Source organism: Pseudopipra pipra, chromosome 4 (genome assembly GCF_036250125.1).
Source record: "Pseudopipra pipra isolate bDixPip1 chromosome 4, bDixPip1.hap1, whole genome shotgun sequence".
NCBI classification, from domain to species: Eukaryota; Metazoa; Chordata; class Aves; order Passeriformes; family Pipridae; genus Pseudopipra; species Pseudopipra pipra.
The window spans coordinates 39711827-39732968 of NC_087552.1; the positions used below are offsets into that span (position 1 = coordinate 39711827).

A 21142-nucleotide genomic window follows, 5' to 3' on the forward strand; every position below is an offset into this window, starting at 1 on the left:
GAGGGTTCCTTTTGGATTCTTTTGTGAAGCACAGGTAAAACTGAATAACTCCTAGATATTCATACTCTCTCCCAGCAGTTGATTGTGCTTTTTTGAGACTAAAATGTTTGAACATGGCTGGCTTTGATCATTCAAAGACTTTTTGCTTTTAGTTCTTGTATAGCTGACTGAAAAATGACAGTTCTGCTTTGTCATCAGTTCTTGTTTTTCATTTCAGTGTAGTTTTCAGTCAACCAAAAAGTTGAACTGAAGTGTAAGGAGAGAATATTGTTTAAAAAAGTGAGAATCCTAAAATTTTTGGCAAATTAAAGCAGTTATCTGATCATATTTCTGATATTATTCCCAAGGCTTCAGAAAACCAAAGAAAAAAAGTGGAACAGAGAAATTGGTTTGTGGTGTTGTTGTGCAATCTTAAATTATTTTCCCCATTTCTGGTAACTGATTTTATAAAGTTACCTGATACAGAATGTGCACCAACAACATTTTCCCTAGAAAATCATGGTGAGAGCTGTTTTAGTATTCAGAATGTTCCCTAGTGAACAAAAGCTTTTCAACTTTTATTTAGCCTGTATCAGAACAGGCTTTGTTCTACATCAATTATTAAGGAATATCGGTAGGTCCTGACAGTTATCATAATATGAAAAATTAATTGTAGTCTCCAGTACCCAAATTGAAAATTAGATAGAAGCTGAATAATGGAAGATGTCAATCCCTTATTTATAGAAAAGGGATACAAAATTAGTTTGTTTTTTTTTTTTTTTTTTTTAGTACAAGATCACAACTTCAAAAATACAGCTCTATTTCATTTGGACTGGACACAGAACTAAGATCCATCTCTTTGTAAAAATAAAAAGTGGGAAATAAATATGTTTAAAAAGTATGGTTCTTGATAGTATGGATCATCAAGTGAAATATGTCTTCTTTTATGCAGGTGTCAAACAGAGATACTTAATGGCCTGTTTTGGCTACAGAATCTATAAATGCTTCATAATTGCACACGTAGTTTTGTGGAAGAAAAAATCTAAAGGCAGTTGTTTATAAAAACTTTTTTGACTGCCACAGTTTTGTTCTAGTTCATACTACCTTTATTTTGCCTGTACTTGCTGTAGTGTGCAGATTTACTTACACTCAAATGACTGTATTTCAGGCTGTGCTGTAGGCCTTTACTCCTGGAAATTGTTAGAACAATGTATATAATTTACCATACTTCCTTATAAAAATATGTTAATAAGCCTGACAGCTGTTTCTGTTTTCTGCTCTATTAAAAATAATGTTGGATTGAATGGAACCAGAACTGCTTTAAGTCAAATACTGCAAAGCCAGCTTCATTAATTTTGCTGGTACAGCCGGTAGAGCAAGATAGTGAAAATTTCAGGGAGAGATAAAGAATTATGTTTGTGAACCTTGTAACTATTGAAAGGATATACTTAATTTCATTTTTAAATAATCTGTTTTCTTGTGCACTTAAAGGTTCTAAAAATCAGAAACATGTCTTAAGACCAGAGTCTCTTGAAGGAACAGATGAAGAGGATCCAGTTACAGCACTGGAGTGGGACCCTTTGTCAACTGACTACCTTCTTGTTGCTAATTTACATAATGGTATTCGACTAGTTGATTCTGAATCTCTGTCCTGTATCACAACTTTTAGTTTTCCCAGTGCAGCAGCATCTGTTCAGTGTTTAGCCTGGGTTTCCAGTGCACCTGGAATGTTTATAACTGGAGGTAAGACTTTTATTTCCTGACTTTTACAAGGGTAATAAATACATAACTGAATCTTCAAAATTGATACTCCAAGTGTGATTTTTTTTTTCTTAACATTTCTACAAATGAAAGCATACAAGACACCAATATAAAACTAGAAAATAATAGAAAACTACACTGAGCAGTTTTTACTTGTTTTAAATTTGTTGGGTACATAAGCAAGTGACTTTCTGCTTTTTTTAATACTGAATAATACTTTTCTCATGCACACTTTTGCAACAAATATATGAGTTACTTTGAGAATAGGAATAAAAATGTGTTATACTAATGGATGTCACTTTGAAGATTTATAAATTAAGAAAAAAGAAAAGAATCTATTTGTTTTCTACACCATAGACCTTACTGCTCAAGTTGAACTAATGAATAAGGAAACTGAAACAGTGAGAATATTTTATGAAAAAGTTTCCATAGAATTTATCTATGTTTAAATAGCTAATATTAATAATTATTGTTGTTAATGTGATATTGCCACAGAGGTAAATGGAAGATAAATAGAATATTACCATGGAGGTTCCACTAGATGGTCTCCACAGGTCCCTTTCAACCCTAATTATTCTGTGATTCTATAGAGATGACAGTGTCTGCTTATAAAATTCTTCTTAGGATTTGAAGTTTAATTCATTGTTGCATTTTTGCATAAATCAATCCTTAAACCACATATCTCTGTGTTCTGTTTTGGTTTTTTGTTTGTTTGTTTGTTTGTTTTTTGTTTTTTGTTTTTGTTTTTTTTAAAAACTTCAGATTCTCAGGTTGGTGTGTTACGTGTTTGGAATGTTTCACGTACAACACCTATAGATAATTTTAAATTGAAGCAAACGGGTTTCCATGGTTTGCATGTGCTAAGTTCTCCTCCAAAGAAAAAGTGTAAGTGTAATTTTGATTGTTATTCATTGTAATAGCTACCAGTTAAGAAAGTCTTGTTTACGAGTCTTGTTATGTCCAAGTCAATCCTTAAGTTTGGACAGCTCTGTAGTTCTTAATTAAACCAAGTACCCTCTGCTGCTGGTGGACTAGACAAATGCATAAAGGATCAAGCACTTTATAAGATCCTTCTTTAGCAGGCCAGGCTTCATACAGGAATTCTCCATTTCTTTATTTTTAAATCTCGTTGGAATACAAAGCATTTACTCTTTATAATTGTTACTTATTATTGAAATAAGAAATAATCTTCTCTATTTCTGTCTTTTGCTTTATTTTGTTAAGCACGTTCATCACAGTATCCTACTAAAAATCATCATACATCTTCAACAAGTGAGGCTGTTCCTCCTCCAACTTTAACCCAAAACCAAGCATTTTCTCTTCCTCCTGGTCACACCGTCTGTTGTTTTATGGATGGTGGAGTGGGGCTTTACGACATGGGAGCCAAAAAGTGGGATTTCCTTAGAGATTTGGTATGGTTCATCTGTCTTTGAAATGAGAGTTTATTTGGCTTACACACTTTCTTCTAACAGGAAAAAAATGGGGAATGAAGTCTTCACAGCAGTTTCTATCAAAAAGACTCTAAATTTCTAGGAAACAAATGACAGTTCTGAAGTTGAAAATAGTTCTTTATTGCAAAGGACTGAATCCTGTTGGCAGTATTCTGGCAGTTTGTTTTCATCCAGAAATAAAGATTTAAGGACTTGTGGGGTTTTTTGTGGTTTGTTGTTTTTTTTTTTAACTAAAATTTTAATTTGATGGCCTTCTCAGAAGGGCTGGAGGGTTTTCTATAATTCAGAAAAAGGATTCTAGTCAAATCAGGGGGATATATGGTGAGTTCACTCAGTTTAAAATTACAATGACTGAATTATGAAATTTTTGTTGAAGCTGAAAATCAGAATTGGGTTTATCCCATATTAGATGAGCCTCTTCTTCACAGGGCGCTTGGTTATTCTTAAGGATTTGTCTCTTCTCCTCTTTACAAGTTCCCTTTTCATTTGGAAAAAACCCCAACAATTTTCAGCTGTAATCCTGTATGTGTTTGAATAGAGGCTATTGGCTGCTGTTATTTTTCCATTTTTAATGGGTTTGGTCCTGTAAAGCAACTGAGGCTTAAAAAAAATTCTTGCATATTAATCATGTTTCATATATTTCCCAACTTAAATTCTACAAGTGCATGTCTTAGAAAACAAGCAACTGACATGTGGAGTTTCTAATGGATTGAAATTTAAACTACAATAGACCATAGACTGTATCTAGAAAGACAGAAAATTCAGTGGGATACTAGACAACTTGTAGAACATGTTTAACATACAGAGCTTTATTTTGCAGTCACATAGTTTATAACAAAAGGGCAACATTAATTCTGTTTTAAAAAATTAACTATTTTTTCTTTTTTTGCTTTTTTTTTTTTTTTTACTCTGTTTTTTAGCAACTCAGTTCCAACAGAAATTGTTAACAAATTTCTGGCATTGTGTGCCCTGTTGTTTCAGGAAATAATTTTTCTGTCTTTAATAATGATCTCTGAAAGAGAGTACTGTTATAGCCTAAGCTATTTTATGACTTTTAATTTTGACTGATAAGCCATAATATGCAGGTTTTTTGGAACTCTTAATTGACCTGACAGGTCAGTTAAATACAGTGTATTTTAGAGTTTGATCTAGAGTTGGTCTTATTAAAAAATCAAATGTAATAAAAATGGATTAAATATTTGTTTCATTTAAGGGACATATTGAGACCATCTTTGATTGCAAATTCAAACCTGATAACCCTGATCTTCTTGCTACAGCTTCATTTGATGGCACAATAAAAGTTTGGGACATTAATACTTTATCAGCGGTTTATACATCTCCTGGTAATGAGGGGGTTATTTATTCCATTTCTTGGGCTCCAGGTAAGAATATTTTGCTTTATGTCTGAATGTTCTTTGAATTAGCATTGACTGTGGAATTTGTCATATAAAAGTATTCGTTTTAGATAGAAGGGTATCTTATAAGGTTTAAACAAAACTAAATTATATATGAAACCAGTGGAATTCAATGCTTCAGACCTTTCTGAGGCTTTATCTTATGAGTAATGATCCCAGTATTTCTCAGTCAGAAAGGAGGGAGGAAAATCTCTAGAGCCTTTCTAACATTGCATTACACAAACGTCGAAAAGGCTTTCTTTGCATGGGAAGCAGCTACTTAAAGTTCATATTATATTTTGTGCTAAAAAGTAGAACATGCATATTTAGTTCTTTCTCTTCCTTCTTTGTGTAGGATTCTAATCATCAAAGAGCTCTGCTTTTACTTAATTAGAATAGGAAGTGCCTTTTCTGCAAGGCATCTACTTTTTCTTAGAGAAATCACTGAAGTCAGTGGGAAATTTTCTTTTCAAAACTGTGCTGCAACACTCTTCGGTGTACCTGGGAATATACTACTAATAGTTACTAATGTCAATAGTTAATGATAGGTTGACTTTCTTGTGTTCTATTTCACTGGACAGGAGATGTGCTTTTTAAAAAATCTGAGTAATTCATCTCACTGCTGTTCTCTCCTGGGCTTTTAAACTCTAAGAAATAATACCTGACAGGAAAAGAAATATTGTGATGGGAAGCTTAATGTAGTCTGCATATGTGAAATGAATTTGCACTTTTTTCATTTCAGAGAGTGTCTTACAGATAATTTGTCTTGCTATATGTAAATTATGGCAGTATGAAATATGATGTTTATGTTTGGTTATTTTGTTTTGAAGTTTAAATTCAGTTTGTAGTAGTATCTCAAACTGAGGGAATAGTTTGTTCACTGAAGGGGGCTGGTTTTCTTAAAACCCAAAAAACAAAACCAAAAAATACCCAAAACAAAATTAAAAAAAACCACAAAGCTAATTGGAAGCATGTGCTTTGACTCCATTCCTTACCATCCTGTCCAAAAGCTCATGTCCCTCCTGGCCAGAGCTTTTGCCGCTTCTTTCACATCCCTTACTCTTAGACATTTCCTCTCTGCCTTGTACTTTATCCCTAATATATAATCCAGTACATATCACCATTTGTATTTGGTCTCAGAAGGTCTTTGGAAAAAGTGATTACTCTTTTTTCTTTTTTTCCCCTTTTTTCATCCTCCTGCCTGAATCTCTTCCCATTTTATATATTTACCATGCTATACTCCTGCATAGATTGTCTTTTCTGCCTCCGAAGCTTGGAATAAAATAACAGTCAAAACTTTCCTATAAATGTGCCATTTATGAAAAGTATAGCTATATTGGGATAGAGAGTCACTGTGGTGAGGAGAATTTGATGGCTTTTAGATTAGGCCTGAATTCAGTTTTCACGTTCTCGCTGTGGAGTTACGTATTCAGATTTTCCACCCTGTAGAGTGTAGTTACAGATTCAGGTACATTCTTAGGGGGTTGCATGCTGCAGTGGTGCAAGATTAAGGAAACAAACTATTGTTAGATGTTCTGTCACATTTTTATGATTTATCTTAGTACATAGGGAAGTACATCTTCCTTTAAAGGAAAGTGTTCTAGTTGCTACAACTTTAAGGTTGAAACATTGAGATTGTATCTCTTTTCTAGTTTGAGTCATATGCATCATGGTCACTATGTTTTTAAGGACAAGACTTTCAGCAGGCATTGAGAATACTTTTTACAGCAATACTACTTCTCTTTTGCCTTTCCTCAAAACAGGAATGTAAAAAACAGGTCAGGCTTTTTCTGAAATTGATGTTTGTGACTTAGTAGCAAATGCTGGCCTTAAACTATGGAGAATTCATGTTTATGTGCCATTGATGTCTCCTGTTGATATTTCATTTCTTCAATTTAAAGTATAAACACAAACAATATTGTGATCTTATAATTATCGTGACACTTTACAAATATCTCTCTTTAAAGGAGATCTGAACTGCATAGCAGGGGCAACATCCAGAAATGGTGCCTTCATCTGGGATGTTCGAAAAGGCAAAATGATAACCAGATTCAGTGAGGTAAGATGAGATTATTCTTTTTGTCTATATAAAATGTAAATTAGTCATTTCCTCTAGTGTCAATAAATAGATGGGTCAAAGTTCATATGTTTTTTAAAGGTGCTAGAATATAAAAATCTATAGAATTACGTGGGTGCCAGTTTACCTGTGTGGCAGAAGTATTTTATTTCCTCAGACTGGATTTGTGACATGAGAATGATGAAGCACCACATGGTCTCCATTATATTAATATTGGTCCTGTAGGGATACACAGCAAAAGCAATGCTGATTCCTTCTTAAATGTGTCAATGTATATGGACATATAGACTTGGCATCAAAATGCAAATTGTGTTCTGTATTTTTAAACATAGGGCTTTCAGTCCCTGAAGTCTAGATCAATAAAGCTCCATTTTGCAGCACACTAAACAGTATGCCTCATTTAGAATCTTGCCTTGTATTACCTGAAATCTATCCAGGCATTTTTAAGTCCTGAAACAGTAACATAATTTTTATTGGCATAAAGGAACTGTTGTAATACTATGCTGTAGTATTCTACTCTATTTTGTGTATTCTTAGTATATAGCTGTAATCTTCAGATTATGCAGACATAATTAACTGTGGTGTCTGCATCAGTGTACAAGGGATGCTCTTGAAGAAGAGAGGTGTGGGGAGAGGCATGAGCAGAAAACAAATACATTCAGGAGTTCTGGGATTCTAACACTGATCTTTGCATTTGTGCTTCTAAGCATCTTCTATGTAGTGCTCATCCTGATACACATACCATTTAAGTTTTCACATACCACAATTTTTCATGCCCATTCACTTCATTATTCCAATAAGTAACTAACCTTATTCAGAATCATAGGATGAGTAAGGTTGGAAAAGGACCACAGCGTGTGTCATCTGGTCCAACCTCTCTGCTCAAGTAGGGCTGTCCTGGAGCACATTGCAGAGGTTATATCCAGATGGTTCTTAAATATGTCCAGTGAGGGAGACTCCACAACCTCTCTGGGCAATCTGTTCCAGTGCTTGGTCACCCACACAGGAAAGTTTTTCCTCGTATTCAGGTGGAACTTCCTGTTCAGCAGTTTCTACCTGTTGCCTTTTGTCCTATTGCTTAGTACCACTTAGAAGAGCCTGGCTTCATCCTCTTGACACCCTCACTTCAGATATTTGTATACATTGATGCAGTTCTCTCTCAGTCATGTCTTCTCAAGGCTGAACAGGCCCAGATCTCTCAGCCTTTCCTCATAAGAGAGATGCTCTGGTCCCTTAATCATCTTTGTTGCCCTCCCCTGGACCTGCTCCAGGTGCTCCATGACTCTCTTGTACTGAGAAGCTCAGAACTTGACACAGCACTCCAGATATGGCCTCACTAGGGCAGACTAGAGGGGCAGGATCACCTTCTTCAACCTGCTGGCAATGCTCTTCCTGATGCACCCCATACCACTGGCCTTCCTGACCACAAGGGCATATTCCTGGCTCATGGACAACTTGTTATCCACCAGGACCCCCAGGTCTTTCTCTGCAGAGCTGCTTTCCAGCACATCAGCCCCCAGCCAATACTGGTGCATGGAGTTATTCTTCCCCAGGTGCAGGACTCTGCTTTGCCCATGTTGAACTTTAGTAGGTTCTTCTCTGCCCATCTCTCCAGCCTATTGAGGTCCCTCTGAAGGGATATACCACACCCTGGGGTATTGGCCACTCCTCCCAGCTTTGCAGCATCAGTGAACTTGCTGAGGAGGTATCTGCCCCTTCATCCAAGTCATTGATGAATAAGTTAAACAGTACTGGGCCCAGTATTGAAACTTGGGGGACACCACTAGTGGCAGGCCTACAAGTAGACCCTGTGCCACTAATTACAACCCTCTGAGATCTGCAGTTTAGCCAGTTCTCAACCCACCTCACTGTCCACTCATCCAGTCCACACTTACTGAACTTGCCTCTGGGAATGTTGTGAGAGACAGTGTAGAAAGCCTTGCCGAAGTTGAGGTAGACAATATGCACTGCTGTGCCCGCATCCATCCAGGCAGTTGTTTCATTGTAGAAGGCAATCAGGTTGTTCAAGCATGATTTCCCTTCAATGAATCCATGCTGACTTCTGATCACTTTCTTGTCAGCCATGTGGATAGAGGTGGCCCACAGAATGAGGTGCTCCATCACCTTTCCAGGGATTGAGGTCAGGCTAATTAGCTGATAGTTCCCTGGATCCTCCTTCTTTTCCTTTTTGAAGACCAGGGTGACATTTACTTTCTTCCAGTCCTCTGCTAGCACCTCTCCTGATAGCCACAACTTTTCAAAGATGATCATGAGTGGCCTCACTGTGGTGTCCACCAGCTCTCTCAGGACTTGCAGTTGCATCCTGTCAGGGTACTTGGACTCGTGTATGTCAAGTTAGTCTAGGTTCTCTAACCCAATTCTACTTGACCAGGGGAAAGCCTTTCTTGCAGCATTCTTTTGTGCTGATCCCTTGGGTCAGAGATTCCCAAGGGCTGGTCTTGTCAGTGAAGGCCAATGCAAACAAGGTATTCAATATCTCTGCCTTCTCTGTGTCCTCTGTTACCAGTTTTCTCCCCTCCATTTAGTAATGGGCCTACATTATCTTTTGATTTCCTTTTGTTATTGATTGTTATTTAAAGAAGCTCTTGTTGTTTTCCTTGACATCCTTGGTCATATTTAGTTCCAGATGGCCCTTGGCCTTCCTTATGTCATTTCTACTTACTTATTCATTCCAAGTGACCTGACCCTGCTTCCATCTCCCATGTATTTCCTGCTTATGCTTGAGTAATGACAGGAATTTTTTGTTCATCCACGCAGGTCTCTTGCCCCCTTTACCCAATTTCTTGCTCATTGGAATGCATCATTCTTGAGCCTGGAGGAAGTGATCCTTGAATATCAACCAGATCTCTTGGACCCCTCTTTTCTGCAGGGCCTGTTCCCATGGGATTTTTCAAAGAAAATCCCTGAAGAGGCAATAGTTAGCTCTAATGAAATCCATGGCTGTATCTTACTTGCTGCCCTGCTTCTTCCTTGCCTGATAGTGAACTCCACAATCTCGTGGTCACTATAGCCAAGGCTGCCCCCAACCTTCACATGCTCTTCAAGACCTTCCCTGTTTCTTAGTATTAGCACACCATTCTTTGTGGGATCCTCCACTACCTGTGACAGGAAGTTGCCATCAACACTTCAGGAACCTCCTGGACTGTTTGTGCTTTGCTGTGTTGCTTCTTCAGCAGATGTTGGATTAGTTGAAGTCCCCCTCAAGAACCAGGGTCTGTGACTTTGAGACTGCTTCTAGCTCCCTGTAGAAGGCTTTATCTGCTTCCTCCTCCTGATCAGATGGCCTGTAGCAAGCTGCCACAACAGTGTCACCCTTACTAGTCTCTCTTTTGTCCTAATCCATAAGCTCTCGACTTGCACATCATCCACCCCAAGACAGAGCTTGATACATTCTAAGTGTTGTCTCACACAGGGGGCAATTCCACCACTGTGCATTCCTGGTCTGTCTTTCCAAAACATTGTGTAGCCCTTCATGACAACATTCCAGTCATGCAAGCTATCCCTTATGTCTCCATAATTTCAGTGAGGTCAGAGGGCTGTGACTGCTCACAGATCTCTAGTTCAGCCTGTTTGTTCCCCGTACTTTGGTGGTGTACAGGCACTTTACAGAGTATTTGATTGTGTCAGTATCCCTGTGGGGGTGCAGAGGGACATCCTATAGTCCTGTCTAGCGGTTATGTCTTTGGCTGCTTGTGCTAGCTCCAGGGATTCCCTCTTGGGCCTCCTTAAACTAGGTGGTTGCTGTTGTTCTCCCCTTCCCTACACCTTCTCTTTGGCAAGCCTGTCCCTGTCCTCTTTCCAATCTAGTTTAAAGCTCTCTCAATGAGCCTCGCTAACTCCTGAGCTAAGATCTTTCTTCCTCTTTGAGACAGGTGGACCCCATTTGTTGCCAGCAGGCTTGATGTTGTATAAACTGACCCATGATCAAAAACCCCAAAATTCTGCTGGTAACACAAGTCTCAAAGCCGGATGTTCATCTGGCATGATTTTCCTCTTTCTTTGCCCATCACTCCCTGCAACTGGCAGGACAAAGAGAACACAACTTGTGCTTCAAATCCCTTGTGCAGTTGTCCAAAGGCCCAGAGGTCCCTCTTGGTTGCTCATAGCATTCTTTATTTAAGCTTCAGGTTTATAGAGTTATGGATTGCTTATCCTTCAGCTTGACCCAGTTTTGCCTCTTGGATCCTGACAAGTATAGCAGTTTTACTGTCCATCTCCATAGTCCTAATTTTTTGGACTTGATTTTTCAAATATCCCAGATGTATTGGGTACTCACTATAGTGTGGTTTCGTACAGTATACTTCACTGGGAGAAAAGGGCTGAAGCCCATAGTAGAATAAAATAAAATAAGAGTCAATAGATGAGAGAAAAAGGGGTGAATTATTTCTTATTGATAGGTATTTTGCATTTTTTGAAGCATGGAAAGAATGGAATCTTCTGCATTGCCTGGAGTCATAAAGATTCCAAAAGAATAGCAACCTGCAGCAATGATGGATTTTGGTGAGTGTTATTGGAAGAAAAAAAAATTGCTAAATGCACTTCTCAAGTCTGTACATTTTGACAGTACTGTCAGTGATTAATGTTAAAACTTTTCTTACTGGACAAAACTAGAATTATATTAGTCTTCTGTACTTCTTAGAGTATGTTTTTCATGATTTTAAGAAGAAGATAAAGGAAACTTTTTCAAAAGGAATAGTGTTTAAGGCACTCTGATAGTGAAACTGAATTTTTATTTTATTTAGCCAAGAATATCCTATCATTCTTGTCTGTAGGGAACACTTTTCAAAAGCTATCCAACTGTATTTGTTTTAATTTTTAAAATTTTAAAGTTTGTTCTTTCAAGGACTAGAAAGCACTAGTTTAGAACAAAGTAATTACAATTGTACTATTACGGGAGTATAATACCTTATTTCTAAAAATGTGTGAATGGCCATTGAGACCAATTTTGCATATATTATGTTTTAGTACATTTTAAAAATCCTTCTTCATTAGTTTCCTCTGCTACCTGTGTCATTCCAGCTCAAACATAATGGGCATAAATTTTAGAAAACAATCAACTTTTTCTTTTTTTTTTTTTTTTAGTTCCTTAAGAGATCTATTTGTACCTTAAAGCCATAACTACAACTTTGATTTTGGGCTATGAGGATCTTTTCAAGAAGGAGGTACTACAGTGGATATCTTTATAGGCCTTCTGAAGGAACATGGACACTGAAGTCTAGTTAGATGTTTTCTTGGAAAATACATAATTAGCCTTGTAGTTGAGGGGCTGATATTGTTTATGGCTATTTCTCATATTCTTTCTGTATATCTTTTTGCTACCTGGCTTATTCGCACAGAATAAACCTTAATTTTGGATAACCTCCTCAGAATGTTTTTTTCCTTATTATTTTGCATTATAATTGGTTTCAGTATTATTCGAACCATTGATGGCAATGTTCTTCACAAGTATAAACATCCAGCTGCAGTGTTCGGCTGTGATTGGAGTCAAAACAACAAGTAAGTAAAAAATAACCCAAAGAATTGACAATATTTACTATTTTAATTGATTGCCAGTAAAGAAACACAAGGTTATTAGAATGTGATTTTCACTGTGGTAGTAAACCACTAAAATTATCTGTTCCACAGTAGGATATGCCTGTAGCAGCTCTATATTCCCAGTAGTGTATCTCATTGACCACCATGAACTTCCTTAATTTTCAAAGGAAGATCTTTTCATATTGATGAGAGAAAAAAAATTCTCTAGCTGAATATATAGTGGGGGGGAAAAAAGCAGACATTCAATGCCAGGAAAAAGGGGTTAATATTGGCTTCCTTGTAATGGCTGCTAAGCTGAAACTGTAGTAGGCAACTAAATGCACTATGATATATGTTAATTTTGCAGAGAATTCCTAATAATGACATAAGAACTTTCTGTCTGCTTTAGTATATTTAATTGGATTATCAGTAGTTACTTTGTCTCTTGAAGAGACAAAGAAGAAGCAAAAATATGCTATTTTTTGAAGTAAATTGCAAATTACACATCATATTTATTTTTAAATTAAAAAAGCATTGATCATCTCTCTGACTAAAGATTTTGCTGTTTATATTTTGCAGAGATATGATAGCTACTGGTTGTGAGGATAAAAATGTTCGTGTTTACTACTTGGCAACCAGCTCTGATCAGCCACTGAAAGTTTTCACAGGGCATACTGCAAAGGTGTTTCATGTACGGTGGTCTCCTCTGAGAGAAGGAATCCTCTGCAGTGGCTCTGATGATGGGTGTGTATTTCTGAACTATTGGAAAACTTAAAACCTCAAGCAGAACTACTCAAGAAACTCAAAATATTTACTTGTACTAGTGTTTGCACCTTCAAAAGCTTCATGAATACCTAATAATCTAAATCTCTGCCTTGTTCAAATACAGGCTGTAGCTTTGTTGTTAGCTTTATGTAGTATTTGGGCAGCAGGATCATTAAGATTGTCACAGCTGCTGTAGCAGTGCAACCTTTCCAAATGCTTTCCCAAGAGTAGGATCAGTGACTGATACTGTTACTCTGAGGAATAATACAAGGAGGACACCACAGTGACCGATGTTTTTTCAAAAATATACTTAAGTATAGTCTGCAGAAATTTTTAATGAGTGCTAGATACTTCTGTTTTGTTGTTTTGATGACATCTTTTTTGAGGGAAAGCACAGCAGTCCTCAGTAAGCGAGAGGAGGGATTTTCTGGTTCTAAGCCACTTCCCTGCAGACTATACAAGATATTTTTGTAATAGATCTCAAGTTTGGAGTATTGACTTCTACTGCTTTCCTCATTAGAGGTTTGTGCTTGAAGCAAAATCTGTTAGTTCATAGTGTAGTGATTCATGACAGAAAACAACTTCACAGCAAACTTCTTGACAGCAAAATACATTGAACAGGAGAGGCCCTAGAATTGAACCTTGAGGAGCACTGCTGATGACCAGTTGCTAGCCAGATGTAGCCCCATTCATGACAATTCTTTGAGCCCTGATGTTCAGCCAGTCCTTCACCCAGTGCACCATGAACCTGCTTATCCCACCATTGTCCAGAAGGATGCTGTCAGGTACAGTATCTGAACTCTTACTAAAATTGAGAGAAACTACATCCAGCACCTTCACTTCATCCACTGGGCAGGTGACCTTGTCATAGAAGGATACCTGATTAGTTAACCAGGACTTTCCCTTTTTGAACCCATGTTAACTGTGCCTGTGCCTGATGATTGAGTTTTTCTTTAAATGCCTTTCCATAGGACCTAGTATAATCTTCACAATTTTTTCCAGGAACTGAGCTTAGACTAGCAGATCTCTAATTTCTTGGGTCTGTTAGAGGGCTGTTGAAGCCATAGGAAAGATAAATTTTACAGTTTTGCTTTTCTTTAGTTCTTTTTCCTCTTGAGAGTCCTAACAGAAAAATTTACTGCATATGCAGACATATGGCCAACTTCTTTTCTCTCACTGACATGTAAGTGACGGGTGGCTGTCAGCTTTTGAAAGATTATGTGGTCAATGGGATAGTTTATTACCCTGGTGAATGGTCTTTGGTGTACTTTGTATGCCATTGTAAACTTGAAGGGCATTGGCTCCACCCTCTCCTATTTCAGCTTCTATAAACATATTGCAAATAAATATTCTGATAAATTTGAGGCTTAGAATGTTGCTGAAGTAGAGAGATAATGATACTTTTATAGGTGATTTGATGGACATTGGTCTTTTTTATCCTGTTTCAGTACTGTTCGAATATGGGATTATACACAGGACGCTTGTATAAATGTTCTTAGTGGACACACAGCTCCAGTACGAGGGCTGATGTGGAATCCTGAAATTCCTTACCTTCTAATATCTGGCAGTTGGGACTATACAATTCGAGTCTGGGACACAAGAGATGGAACATGTTTGGACACAGTTTATGATCATGGTGCAGATGTATATGGTAATATTTTTTAATTTGGTTTTATTTCTGTATTTAAATGCATTCTAATATATTTTAAATCTTATAAAATAATTTAATCAAGTGGGTTATTAGATAAACTTTTTTCACTGCATTTTTAAATGCCCTCTCTGCTAGGATTAACATGTCATCCTAGTCGTCCATTTACTATGGCATCCTGCTCTCGTGATTCCACTGTGAGACTCTGGTCATTGACACCTCTTATAAACCCTCTACCAATAAATATCTTAGCAGATAGATGTTGGGATGATATTATCGGCAATACAGGTAAGTAAATTGTGTATACCATTGTTCTAATTTTCTTTATATCACTATTCTTCTTTTTTCTTCCATTGTTTTTTTTTTTAATTTTCTTGTATAAATCTTTGTGTGCGTTAGATCGTGCTGTGGAATCTGGTGCTCCTCCTTTGCTGTGTGGTAAAGTTTCCAGGGATATTAAACAGGAATTGGAAAAATTGTCAGGAAATCCTCGAGGAAAAAAACTAAGGTGGTTTTCAGAATGTTTTTCAGTAAGTATTCTGTAAACCTAAGTATGTTGTCAGTGTGCATGACTTGCTCTTCTGAGGTCAATCTCCAAAACTGAAATTTCTTCCTTCTTTACAATTTTTTTTCTCTCTTTTTTAAGGGACCTTAGAAAATATATAGAAATCAGTTCTGTTTCTTAGCAGTTCTGCATATAAAAATGCCCATGACTTAATTGTTTGTCAGTTGTGAACACCAGTTTTTTGCAAAGTGAAATTAGTGGGATAATTTAATTTTCTATAGGAAAGGTGTAATCTGACAAGAATTTGCTATTGAAGAAAATGAAAATAAGTGTTTTATCAAACTACATTAGAGTTTTTAATTTTGATTTATCAAAGGGACACCCTCATTACTCGTAAGGTTTGAACTGCACAAGTGTTTTTGCCCAAACCACAGGATTACATTCTGGCAGCTGTAGATCTGGATGACTGATGCCCCGGTATCCATTTGTTTCCTTTGCTCCACAGCATAATAGTATTTCCTATAAATCACTGCAGCCTCTCAGTGCAGTTGAGTTAAAAATATAAACTACTGGATCCCTGTGACCGTTTAGCTGCTTAGGGGCTGAACTTGGGGTAGAACAAGGACAAAAATTACCTGGAACTACAGATTGTGTCACGCACTGTTGTAATTTAAGTCAGGATTCTGATCTATAAAGATCTAGTTCATCCAATATATTTGTTATGATTTCTAGCTAGATTGAAGTGTATGATTTTGAAATGCTGAAACAATCTTCCTCAATTTGGAACCTGGACATTTTATATTTTCTAAAAATATATTTTATGGAATTCCTTGTTTCACAGAAGCTGTACATTTTGATATCCCATGTTGATTCGAGAGTAAAACTGTTATAAGAGTACTAAAATTTTCCAAGAACAAAAGCTTTTTTTATAAGCTATACTCAGTGCTTTTTGAGTCCAGAAAATGAGATATTGTGCTACACAATGAGGAGACAAATAAGAGCTTTAAGGGACAGAAAAAAGAGAGAATATTTTTTATGGGGGGGGTTGTGTTGCCTTTTTTTGTTGTTTTTTTTTTTTTCTAGTAGGATTTCATGCTTTTTACCAGCTCAGAAATAACTGGACTTCTAAACTTGTAATCCTGTTATTCTTAGGAAAGCTCCTTCAGGTCAAAGGTTTAATGATTTTTTTTTTTTTAAGCTTTTAAATTCTCACTCTCTTCTAGACCTCATTCAGTGTTAAAATATTGTCCTAGATCTACAGAAGGATTGATTCAAAGGCCAGACCAATGAAAGTGCTTAAAATCTATTTTTAAAAAATAATCACCTTGATCACTTTGTGCTGCAAGCTTTTGTGCATAAACATATGCCATATGTGTCTATTTCAAGATTTAATATTAAGAAAGTAAACGAGGTTCTGGCAGTCAAGCCTTGGAGCTGTTTTTTTATCTTGCCTTTTTTTTGCCCATACCTTCCATTTACAGAAAATGGTAAACAAGTACTGGGGCAGCTTCTGCATCCCAGCAGCTGAATGTTGTTTTATGCCAGCAGTAGCCACAAGATAGCTTGTATGTCTTTGTGAGGAAAAGGGAAAACTCTAATGGCAAGCCCTCAACTATGTCCACACATAACCCAATACTTATATTCATGGATCTTGCTGTATCTTTACAACCTTCAAGAAGACTGAAGGACTTAGAGTATCTTGAACTAATTCATGCCTTCATAATGAAGGTTCTAATATTGAAATGGTCTGACATTGTTTTCTTGGAGTTGACAGACAAATGTTTTTGAATGTCTTCATAAGTTCAAGTTTCTCTCTTGAGCATGACTGTAATACAACTTTTCTTCCCTAATAATTTCAGCCTCCTGGAGGTAGCAAAAATTTATGGGATTTGGTTGCTGTAATAAAAGGACAGGATGACAGTTTGCTTCCACAAAACTACTGCAAAGGAATTATGCATATGAAGCATCTCGTTAGATTTAGAATGGTAAGTGAAACATGAACAATGTGTGAAACTGATTGTTACTCCATATAGTATTTCACTCTTTAAAAATAACATTTAATGCTTTACAAAAGGGTTACAATTTATTTCATGTCCAAAGATATTTGTGCAATACCAGTTCCATCTACAATATCAGTCTGTTACAATAGGATCTAGCTAAGTCTGCATGACTTCATACTCATACTGCATACTCAGTGTTAAAATGATAATTTACAGTTTTTAACTAGAGAAGCCTTTTTCAAAATAATTAAAAGAAATTGCAAAGCTTGAGCTATGAAGCGAGTTTGTCTTCCCTGTTATATACACTGTGCTTTTATATTCAGTAAAGTCAAATGACTTGATTATTTGATTGTATAAACGTGAAGTATGTGTCTGTGTTCAGATGCAGGAATAGAGGAATTCACATCAGAAAATGGAGGAAAGTTAGCAGAAATATATTCTGTAGGTCTGTGGAAGAAGGAGTGGAGAAACAAGAACCTGTCACTAATACAGATATGCATCTTAAGAGCAACTCAGATGTGAATGTGAAATTCAAGTACTAGACCATAAATTTATTAGTAGCTGCATATATGAATATGCAACCAGACATACAATTTCTGCAGAATATGCAAATTTGTGGTTCTGTCAGGGAGTTCTTAGCAGTACTAAAGAATCCCACACTCTAATGACTGGGTTGTAAATAGAGGAAAGATTATCTACTGGTATAGGATCAGGCAATGCACTTGCCACCCCCAGGGGTAATACCTGCACTTGTTGTGTGAGGTAATACCTGCACTTTTGTAATACCTGTCACCTGTTGTTTGCTGTTGCAGACTCTCTCTTTTGCAAAATCACAGGCTCTTTAAGAGTGTCCTACATACCTTATGACTCTTAAATGATTCAAGTTTATTGGTATTGTTAACTGTAATAATAGCAGCTGTTCTGCTAATCCTGTGAAGCCCTGTAAATGTGTCCATGTGTCCAAAAACCAGATTTCTCAGCCAGTTAGCCTGAGAAGACATTAATTCTTGGCTTGTGCAGTGCAAGCAGTCTGTTTATCTCTGCAACATGATTTTGTGCATTTATAACTCCGGTGACCTAGAATCACTACAGTCATTGCTGGTCATTTTGTCCCCTTTTTTGCTGACTCAGAATCTTGTTTGACAGGGTAATGCTGACTGCTTGTTAAGGGCTTCTGATACTCTCTTTTTCTTAGGAAACCAGATAATGGCATTGTAGCACCGAGACATTTCAGGATGAAGTAGGGATGCAGAGCAACTGTGTTTTTTCTGTTTTTAGGAAACAGAGAGGATGTATTGGAGACTTCAACATGAAAATAATAAAAAATATAGAGATGCTGAGGAAAAAAAGTAACATAGTTTGTTTTAAAAAAACCCCAGATCCTTGGGAGCTGGCATTGGTCTACATGGCAGTTTACTTTAGTGAAGAATGTTTAAAATTCATTCTCCATCTTCCATATATGGTACACTAAAGCCATGAATAGCCAAATGCCATAAATGTGTATTGATGGTAGAAATAAACTGAGAATTGTTGAAATGTGAAGCTGGTTTTGCCTTTTTTTTTTTTCTGTGTTAACTATAATTCTGTTGCAGCTTGTTTCTCAAGCTCTGCTAGATGAAGCAAGTTAGTCTTATTTCTCCAACTAATATAAAAATTGCGTTAGTTGGGAATATAAATAATTTCTTGGTTATAAGATTCATGGGACATGACAGATCAGACCACAAAGCCTATTGTCAACCAGTTGAGCCTGCTATCTGTATTATTTTTTTATGTGACATTATTATAATGGTAATATGTTCAATTTCCAGCTCTCTATGGTTTATGTTCACAATTTTTTTTTTCATTTCAAAATATCAAGATTTTTATGAGGGACATCTGGATGAATTACTATAACATATGAGAAAATGGTTGAGAATAAAAAATTATGTAAAGATATTAAAGGAAGATAATAGAAAATATGTGTATATAAGCACAAAACACTAACACAGTTGCTTTAACAACATAAAGTTCACTGTAATCTCACTGAAATCGGTTCCAATTACCCTTTTCTCAAAAGATTTTTTTTCTGAAATTATAACCTTTGTATTCCACTGTAATATTTGACAGTAGTGTTTCTTAAGAAAACTTGTTTTCTTCACAGAAAACTTTTTTATCCTTTTTTTTCCCCCTCAGTCCAGGGCACAAGAGCTGACAACAGTAAAGATGTCTAAGTTTGGAGGCGGTATTGGTGCACCAAGCAAAGAGGAAAGGCTCAAAGAAGCTGCAGAAATACATTTAAGATTAGGACAAATTCAGCGATATTGTGAACTAATGGTAGAACTTGGAGAGGTAAAACATCAGAACATTATTGAAGAATAACAAAATATGAAAGTTTCTGAAAACCAGCTATCCTAGCAAAGATGGAGAGTCAATAAATGGTCACAAGTCCCCAAAAAAATAATCGTGTTTCAATTAGCTTATTTTTAACATATGCAGTCTAAAGCATAACTCATTCCTTATTTAACCTCTTGTCAAATTTATTTTTAATGGAAGAAAAATTAAGCTAGTTTAAAATATGGCTGTTTCTCAAAATAAAATGATCAGGGTAAATGTATTACTGCTTTCTTCTAGTGGGACAAAGCTCTCTCAGTTGCGCCTGGTGTATCAATGAAATATTGGAGGAAGTTAATGCAAAGGTAAGTTCATAAAAATATTATGGTGAGTTGTAGCTTCAATCCATAAAAGGACACAGACAAGTTAGGAAGGATGGATACTAATATCAATTGTAGTTATCTTTTGTTACAGCCTTCTAGTTATGTTACTTTTTGTTCAGTAAGCTTTGGGATAGAACTGTGGAGGATTTCAACAATTTTGTGTACTTGAATCAAAGGGTTGAACATAAATTGGAACTTCAGCTGTGAACTCTTTAGTGCAGTATCCACAGTTTGTAAGTCTGGAAAGGCAAATGGGTTTCAGTGATCTTTTTATGGCTTCATCTAACGCCTATACCATAGAGATAAGTTTGGTGATTAATCATATGTGTAGATCTTTCTTGTTTATTTATTCATTTGTTTAATTAGGAGAGCTGATCAGTTAATTCAGGAAGAAAATGATGATGTCATCCCATACTGTATAGCTACTGGAGATGTAAAGAAACTGGTTTCTTTCTTTACTTCAAGAGGTCAGCTTAAAGAAGCGCTTCTTGTTGCACAGGTATTACTACATATACCAGTGGGGGAGATGTATTTAGCTATTAGCTTATAACTGAATATGACAAGCATATTTAAAAGACTTGCTCTGTTCACTTTGAATATGACAAGCATATTTAAAAGACTTGCTCTGTTCACTTTTGCAAAATAGTGAATAATGATACCTCAGTCTTTACTTTCATATTGTACTGACCAGTTTTTATGCAAAAATCAAAAGAAGGTATGTCATGTTTATGTATTGAAAGCCTGATTGTTCTAAACTGCAATCACATAACCATAGTGAAAACTGATGTGTTCAATTTTGATTGAAATAGAACCTGATTTTCAACAGTCAGTATTGGTCTTAACATCAAAGACATGTAGAATTTGATTTCTCTTGCATTTCTACTGAGAAATTGTCTGCCTGAATGTTTTAGCTCAATAGCTGAATAATGTACAGAATGGAACTTCAATACGTGCTTAGATTTAACAAGTTAAAATGTTAGAACCCTAAAGCAAATTAAAGCTTTAGAAAGATCTTAATTTTTCTTGTAAGAGAGAGATTACAGAGAAATATTACAATTCATAGAATGATCTTGTCTCAAAGATTTAATCGGATAATATTAAGCAACAAAATACCGGGATTTATTTTCCCTTGTCACTCAGCCCTGAGGTTTAATCATGTTATCCCAGCTACACCTTAAAGAATATGAAAGAATTCACAGAATCACAGAACCAATTAGTGTGGAAAAGACCTTTGAGATCATTGAGCCCAACCCTTGACCAAACACCATTTTGTCCACTGATTTCATTTAACCCACACTGATCTCTTTGTATTTAATGTTAGAAATAAATTATTG

General features: G+C 36.3%; 1 protein-coding gene across 9 annotated transcripts in view; it reads left to right on the plus strand.

The window, feature by feature from the left end:
• Window positions 1–21142, plus strand: part of WDR17 (WD repeat domain 17) — a 56928-nt gene that overhangs the window by 20692 nt on the left and 15094 nt on the right. For 8 of the 9 annotated variants that reach the window (XM_064652526.1, XM_064652524.1, XM_064652525.1 and 5 more), the window contains 15 exons: window positions 1471–1722; window positions 2503–2625; window positions 2965–3152; window positions 4405–4573; window positions 6553–6644; window positions 11101–11183; window positions 12093–12179; window positions 12777–12941; window positions 14411–14613; window positions 14749–14898; window positions 15010–15140; window positions 16975–17100; window positions 19288–19443; window positions 19726–19790; window positions 20175–20307. In XM_064652526.1, the coding sequence (XP_064508596.1) occupies window positions 1471–1722; window positions 2503–2625; window positions 2965–3152; window positions 4405–4573; window positions 6553–6644; window positions 11101–11183; window positions 12093–12179; window positions 12777–12941; window positions 14411–14613; window positions 14749–14898; window positions 15010–15140; window positions 16975–17100; window positions 19288–19443; window positions 19726–19790; window positions 20175–20307 (2123 nt within the window). The remainder of the gene's footprint in view (window positions 1–1470; window positions 1723–2502; window positions 2626–2964; window positions 3153–4404; window positions 4574–6552; window positions 6645–11100; window positions 11184–12092; window positions 12180–12776; window positions 12942–14410; window positions 14614–14748; window positions 14899–15009; window positions 15141–16974; window positions 17101–19287; window positions 19444–19725; window positions 19791–20174; window positions 20308–21142) is intronic. The other variant, XM_064652532.1, reaches the window with a different exon arrangement.